Below are 8037 nucleotides of genomic sequence, written 5' to 3' on the forward strand. Positions count from 1 at the left end.
TGGATTTGGAACTCTATTTCAATTTAGTTTGATTCTAGTCAAACTAACTGCATGTTTACAGGAAATAAAAAAAAAAAAAAAAAAAAAAAAAAAAAAAAAAAAAAAAAAAAAAAAAAAAAAAAAAAGAAGGTGAAACACTGTACACTAAAACTGAACAAATGTTTGCACTGCAGCTGGGCGTGATGGCTCATGCCTGTAATCCCAGCACTTTGGAAGGCCGAAGCAGGCAGATCACCTGAGGTTAGCAGTTCAAGACCGCCCTGACAAACATGGAGAAGCCCCCCCTCTACTAAAAATACAAAATTAGCTAGGTGTGGTGGCGCATGCCTGTAATCCCAGTGACTCAGGAGGCTGAGGCAGGACAATCACTTGAACCCAGGAGGCGGAGGTTGCGGTGAGCCGAGATCAAGCCATTGCACTCCAGCCTGGGCAACAAGAGTGAAACTCTGTCTCAAAAAAAAAAAAAAAGTTTGCAATGAAACCCAACCACCTATACAAGTCAGTATCATGCAAAACAGATACCACACGACTGAGAGGGGCCTAAAGAGGAGAGTCTGCTGGGAGTAGGTCTGAAGACCTTAGCTGAACACAACACCACAGGTCCACCACTGACTGTGTGATCACTACAGGCATGGAACAAGTCACCAAGCCAACAGGTCCCCAGGTTATTAAAATCTAGGGAAAGTTGGCTGGGTACACTGGCTCACGCCTGTAATCCCAGCACTTTGGGAGGATCACTAGAGCCCAAGAGTTCAAGACCAGCCTAAGCAATATACCAAGACCCCATCTCTATAAAATTTTAAAAATTAAATTTTAAAGAAATCTAGAGAAAGAAAGGGAGGTTACAGAAATCACCAAAGAGCAGAAAGTCCAAGCCTACTCTGATTTCATCAATTAGCTTCCTAAAGTCTGCAGGATGCAGGTAAAAGATTAAGAACCTAATCTTTACTGAAGGTTGGACAAACCACCACCAAAAAAAAAAAAAAAAAGGCAAAAAATAATAATAACCTAATCTTTTCTGGCTATTTCTCTAGCTAGCCAAGCAGCTTTCCCTCACATAGTCTTGTCCCTTACCTAGAACCCAAAAGAGTCGTGGGAGCTCAGAAACCCCCAGGAAACAGCCTCATGATTATTTAATGAAATAAAGTGTTCGTTTGTGAGCAACGCTGGAAGCTACAGAGATGGAACACCTAGTATGTGGTTTATAGGTCATGGTGTTCACGTCTCAGGTCAGGAGTTTAGGAGCTCCTGGTCAAGTAGGGAAAGCTAATCATTAGTGAGGAAATGGTTTGTTGAATAAATGAATGAATAACCGGATAAGGAACGATGCTTTCTTGAGCAAGACAGTTCTCAGGAAGGCCAAGGACCGGGAACTCCCAAAGTCAGCAAGGAAAAGCCACGAAGTCCACACGGACTTCCATCACGCCCCCGCTGGCCAGGCAGCTGGCCTGCAACAAGGCACTCAGGCCCCACAGGTGTCAGGCATGAAGGTGAGGCTAATGCTCCACACTTCATAACCTGAGCCGGTCTCAAAGCACAGATGCGATCTTAATTCTTTCCAAAACATTAGCCTCCCCTCCCCGTTACAGGCCAGACTCCCAGAGGATCGCATTTAGAACACAGCTGGGGAGAGGCAGGGGAGATGTGCCAGCTTTTATTTTCTTGGGAAAAGATTGGTCAGTGGCCAGGGACCACTGAAACGGTCGGGAAACGGGTGAAGAGGGGAATCGAGACCCGCGGGATCCGCGAACTGGTCTGAGTCAGGAGCACAATCAGTGCTTAGTCACTGATACCTCGGCGGCCGGGAGTTCGTCGCCCCCTGCCAGCCCCAGACGTACGTGACAAACCGTAGCGGAGCCTGGCGCGCTCCTGAGCCCCGGCCCGGGCCTCCCCAGCCGGGCCCCGACGCGCGCCGCCCGCTCCATACTTACTCCGCAGAGCTGGTCCCGTTAACCGCGGAGCCGTCGGGGGCCGGGTTCAGCTGGATGGGCGTCGGCTTCTTCTTGGGCATTTTGGACCCGGCGAAGGCGCTTCCAAGTCCGGGGGGAGGGCAGCGCCTCTCGCTTCCTCCCGCTGAGCTGCCCCGAGCCCGCTGCGCAGGTCCAAGTCCGGGCCGCGGGCCCCGGGGATGCCTTCGGCGGGTGCGCCCCGCGCGGTCCCGTCAGCTCCGAGGCGGCCGGTGGCGGTCTCAGGGGACCCCCGCCCCACCCGCCCGGGACTCGGCTCCGCGCGCCGCGAGCCGAAGGGCTGCCCCGCGGCGTGGGGCGAACTGAAAGTGCGGTTCGGCAGCCCGGGATTCCCTCCCTCAACCAACCGGTCTCTCCGGCTCAGGCGGCCCCGTCGCGCGCGCGCCAGAGCCCAGCGCCAGCTCCCGCCGCGGAAAGTGCCGCCGCCGCGCTCCGAGCCGCTCAGCGCAGCGGCCCTGGGAGGGACTGGAGGTCGGGAAGGGGCGGGGAAGGGGAAGCCGCGCCCCCACCCGGGCTGCGGCGCTTCCCACACACCCGCTCGGCTCCGCCCCCAGTGCCTCGCCAACAACCAATGGGAGCAAGCCTCGGCGGCAGATGACGCGGAAATACGTCATGGGAGCGCGGCGCGCTGCCCTGGGGGCGGGGTCCGTGGCGGGCTCGACGGCTCCCTCTGCCGCCCGGAGACACGCAGGTAGACCCCGCCGAAAAGAGGTCTGTGCCGCCCGCCGCGTGAGCTCCTCCAGGCCAGGTGCCTCGCGGCCTCCTCGTCTGCGGTAACTGGCCTGCCCCGACCTTCGTCCGCAGGCCGAGTCCTGTTGACGGAAATGAAATAACAAAATAAATAAGGAAAAGGACCCCTTCCTGTGTCCAGGGCAGAGGCAGCGTGGGGAATAGGAAGCTTGTCCAGAGACTCCTTGAGCCCAGCAGTCACTTATGCATTTTACTTGTTTAATAATACGACTGAGGCCGGGCGCGGTGGCTCAAGCCTGTAATCCCAGCACTTTGGGAGGCCGAGGCGGGTGGATCACGAGGTCAAGAAATCGAGACCATCCTGGTCAACATGGTGAAACCCCGTCTCTACTAAAAATACAAAAAAATTAGCTGGGCATGGTGGCACATGCCTATAATCCCAGCGACTCAGGAGGCTGAGGCAGGAGAATTGCCTGAACCCAGGAGGCGGAGGTTGCGGTGAGCCGAGATCGCGCCATTGCACTCCAGCCTGGGTAACGAGAGTGAGACTCCGTCTCAAAAAAAAAAATAAATAAATAAATAAATAAATAATAATACGACTGAGAAGGGTGCGGGGAAATGGATGCTCAGTGCTGATGAGATTGTAAATTGTTGCAACAGTTTTTCAGAGCAGATTGATTTTTTTTTTTTTTTTGACGGGGTTTCACTATGTTGGCGATATTTTTTTAAAGCCTTAAAAACACTCTTTTCAGTCCAGGAGCGGTGGCTCACGTCTGTAATCCCAGTGCTGCCTGAGCAGGGAGACCCCCGTCTCTACTGGCTGGGCACCTGTAGTCTCAGCTACTGAGGAGACTGAGGCTGGAGGATCACTTGAGCCCAGGAGTTTGAGTCTGCAGTGACTTAGGATCACACCACTCACTGCACACCAGCTTCAGAGCGAGACTCTAAAAACTTTCATCCAGGCCAGGCGCGGTCGTTCACACCTATAATCCCAGCACTTTGAGAGGCCAAGGCGGATGGATCACGAGGTCAGGAGTTCAAGACCAGCCTGCCCAAGATGGTGAAACCCCATCTCTACTAAAAACACAAAAAAATTACACGGGCGTAGTGGCCGGTGCCAGTAATCCCAGCTACTCGGGAGGCTGAGGCACAGAATCACTCGCACCGGTAGGCAGAGTTTGTTTGCAGCGAGCTGACATCAGGCCACTATACTCCAGCCTGTGCACTGAGTGAGACTTTGTCTCAAAAAATAACAAGAAGAAAAACTTTTTTTTTCCTTTTTTTGAGACTGAATTTTGCTATTGTTGCCCAGGCTGGAGTGCAATGGTGCGATTTCAGCTCACTGCAACCTCCCCCTCACAGGTTAAAGTGATTCTCCTGCCTCATCCTCCCAAGTAGCTGGGATTACAGGCATGCGCCACCACGCCTTGCTAATTTTTTGTATTTTCAGTAGAGACAGCATTTCTCCATGTTGGTCACGCTGGTCTCGAACTCCCGACCTCAGGCGATCTGCCCACCTCAGCCTCCCAAAGTGCTGGGCTTGCAAGCATAAGCCACTGTGCACGGCCAAAAAAAAAACTTCTATCCAAAAATTCCAGTTCTGTGAATTACTAAAGAAATAAGATGTGTGACTGGGCGTATATTTTGTACTGAAAATACAAAAATTAGCTGAGTGTTGTGATGCACACCTGTAGTCCCAGCGACTCGGAAGGCTAAGGCAAGAGAATTGCTTGAACCCGGAATGCGGAGTTCGCAGCGAGCCAAGATTGTGCCACTGCAGTCCAGCCTGGGTGACAGAAACTGCCTCAAAAAAAAAAAAAAAAGAAAGAAAGACGATATAAATAAAGAGCTTAAAAAATAAGAGGCACATTATCCATTCAAAAGTGCACATTCAGTATTCCTCTTCCCCTTTTCCATCCTAAAATATTCAGTGCCAGAGACATTAGGTATACAAAACAAAGGAAGAATATACACCTGGCGGTCCACAGCCAGGTGTCAATGACCTAGTAGGTAAGGAGGCTGAAGAACCTGAGAAGATGAAGAGGGCTTGAACAACTGGGAGGCAGCCCTACGCAAAGTCTAAGCCCTAGAGCCCAAGAGTGGAGAGCAAGGCATCCCAGTGGGGAAGGCCTGGAAGCTTTGATTGGGAGATTAGTTGCATACGGGATGATTGATCAAGTCACTAAACACATTAAGCATGACAGAGCCAGCTTTCTCACTGTGGTACAATGAAGTTAAAACTATGGGGAGAATGCCCCATGCTATTGTGTTGGAATTGGAAGTATCAGTGTGAACTCATAGTTTTTTTTTGTTGTTTTGGGTTTTTTTGTTTGTTTTTTTTTTTGTTTTTTTAAAGTGGAGTTTTGTTCTTTTTGCCCAGACTGGAGTGCAATGGCGTGATCTTGGCTCACTGCAACCTCTGCCTCCCAGGTTCAAGTGATTCTCCTGCCTCAGCCTCCCAAGTAGCTGGGATTACAGGGACGCACCACCACGCCCAGCTAATTTTGTATTTTTAGTAGAGATGGGAGGCAAAGGTTGCAGTGAGCCGAGATCATCATGTTGGCCAGGCTGGTGTCAAACTCCTGACCTCAGGTGATCCACCTGCCTCGTGAGCCACCGAGTCCGGCCTGAACTCATAGTTTTTTTGAAAAAAATAATTATATCGGGTGGGTGCAGTGGTGGCTTCTGCCTGTAATCCCAACACTTTGTAAGGCCAAGGTGGGAGTATCATTTGAGGTCAGGAGCTCAAGACCAGCCTGGCCAACATGGTGAAACCCTGTCTCCACTAAATTACAAAAATTAGCATGTCATGGTGGTGGGTACTTGTAATCCCAGCTACTCAGGAGGCTGAGGAAGGATGATTGCCTGAACCCGGGAGGCAAATGTTGCAGTGAGCCAAGGTCATGCCACTGCACTCTAGCCTGGGCGACAGAGTGAGACTCTGTCTCAAAAATAAGTAAATAAAATAAATAAAAATAAATTTTATTGTGTATATTTGAGGTTTACAACATGATGTTGTGGTATATATATAGATAGTAAAATGGTTACTATAGTGAAGAAAATTAACATATCCATACTCTCACATAAAGGCTTGTATAACAAGAGCGGCTGAAATCTACCTACGTATTTAGCAAAAAACCCAAGTACAATACAATGTTATTAACTGGTCCTCATGCTAGAGACATTAGGTCTCTAGACTTTCTCATTCTACATATCTGCTTCTTTGTATTTATTGACCTACATCTCCCATTTCTTTCACCCGTAGTTTTTAGTATACAGGCTTAGATGTAAATGTATGCGTTTGTGTGTAGAAGTGATTGTATCCTTATTCATATTAAACATGCACAATTTATAGTATCAGAGTCAAATAATAAACATTGAAGAGTTAATGGAAGGCCAAGCATGATGGCTCACACCTGTAATCCCAGCATTTTGGGAGGTAGAGGTGGGAGGGGCACCTGAGGTCAGGAGTTTGAGACCAGCCTGGCCAACATGGTGAAACCCTGTCTCTACCAAAAATACAAAAATTAGCCAAGCGTGGTGGCGAGTACCTGTAATATCAGCTACTTTGGAGGCTGAAGCAAAAGAATCACTTGAACCCGAGAGGTGGAAGCTTGCAGTGAGCCAAGATCATGCCACTGTACTACAGCTGGGCAATGCAGCGAGGCTCTGTGTGGATGACTTGAGCCCAGGAGTTTAACACTAGCCTGGGCAACATGATGAAACCCCATCTCTACAAAAAATACAAAAATTAGCCGGGCATGGTGGCAGTTGCCTGCAGTCCCAGCTACTCTGAAGGCTGAGGTGGGAAGACCGCTTGAGCCGAAGTCGAGGCTGCAGTGAGCCATGATCTTGCGCCCCAGCCTAGACAACACGGAAAAAGAAATAGAGAGACAACCAGTGATGAAAACATACCATGAATTGAGGAGTACATTTAACTCAGACCTCCATATCTTAGGTTCGAAATCAAACAAAACAAAAAAGCATGAACTTGAGAGAGAAAGACCTGAGATTAATTCCAGTTCTGCCCTTGGCTGATTTCTTACCCTCTCTCAGCCTCAGTTAAATTACCTATAAAATGAGAATTATACTATCTACTCCTGCACTAAATAGTTATGAGCATTAAATGAAGTTGCGAAAGAATAGTAGCTAACACACAGCTGAAAAAATGATGATGGGCTGGGTGCCATGACTCACGCCTTTAATCCCAGCACTTTGGGAGGCTGAGGCGGGTGGATCACTTGAGGTCAGGAGTTCAAGACCATTCTGGCCAACATGGTGACACCCCCTCTGCACTAAAAATACAAAAATTAGCCAGACGTGGTGGCACACACCTGTAGTCCCAGCTGCCCGGGAGGCTGAGGTAGGAGAATTGCCTGAACGTGGGAGGTGGAGGTTGCTGTGAGCCAAGATCATTACACTGCACTCCAGCCTGGTGACAGAGCGAGACTCTGTCTCAAAAAAAAAAAAAAAAAATGGTAATGGTAGTAGGTTTTCATTGTGTAAACATAATCTGCTGGAAGGAGAATAATTTTTATTTATTTATTTATTTTATTTTTTTGAGATGGAGTCTCGCTCTGTCTCCCAGGCTGGAGTGCAGTGGCGCAATCTGAGCTCACTGCAAATCTGAGCCACCACGCCCAGCAGAGAAGAATAAGTTATAGAGGCTTTCCGGAAGACAATTTCCTCTTCAGAAATATTCACACACTTTGACTCAATAATTCCACTTTCATAACTCTCTTGTAAAGAAATTATGAAAGCTATATAGAAGAGGCGGGGTGCAGTGGCTCACGCCTGTAATCCTAGCTCTCTGGGAGGCCAAGGCGGCAGATCACGAGGTCAGGAGTTCGAGACCAGCCAGACCAACATGGTGAAACCCCGTCTCCACTAAAAATACAAAAATTAAGGCCAGGCGCAGTGACTCATGCCTGCAATCCCAGCACTTTGGGAGGCCGAGGTGGGTGGATCACCTAGGTCAAGAGTTCGAGACCAGCCTGGAAAACATGGTAAAACCCTGTCTTTACTAAAAATACAAAAATTAGCAGAGTATAGAGGCAGGTGTCTGTAATCCCAGCTACTCAGGAGGGTGAGGCAAGAGAATCGCTTGAACTCAGGAGTCAGAGGTTGTAGTGAGCCAAGACTGAGCCACTCCACTCCAGCCTGGATGACAAAGACTTTTGTTTTGTTTTTTTCTCTCTGCGTTCCACCCCTCTACCAAGACTTTTTCTAAAAAAAAAAAAAATATATATATATATATATATGCAAAAATTAGCCAGGCGTGTTGGTATGCACCTATGATCCCAGCCAATTAGGAGGCTGAAGCAGGAGAGTCGCTTGAACCCAGGAGGCAGAAGTTGCAGTGAGCTGAGATCACACCACT

General features: G+C 49.0%; 1 protein-coding gene across 1 annotated transcript in view; it reads right to left on the reverse strand.

The window, feature by feature from the left end:
• The window catches only part of LOC108292245 (dual specificity mitogen-activated protein kinase kinase 1), a 62495-nt gene extending 60061 nt beyond the window's left edge, over positions 1-2434 (reverse strand). The window contains exon 1 of the mRNA XM_017512983.2: positions 1932-2434. Within this exon, the coding sequence (XP_017368472.1) occupies positions 1932-2011 (80 nt within the window). The 5' untranslated portion in view covers positions 2012-2434. The remainder of the gene's footprint in view (positions 1-1931) is intronic.
• Between the last annotated feature and the right edge of the window lie 5603 nt (positions 2435-8037).

This window comes from Cebus imitator, unplaced genomic scaffold (assembly GCF_001604975.1).
Source record: "Cebus imitator isolate Cc_AM_T3 unplaced genomic scaffold, Cebus_imitator-1.0 Scaffold485, whole genome shotgun sequence".
Classification (NCBI taxonomy): Eukaryota; Metazoa; Chordata; class Mammalia; order Primates; family Cebidae; genus Cebus; species Cebus imitator.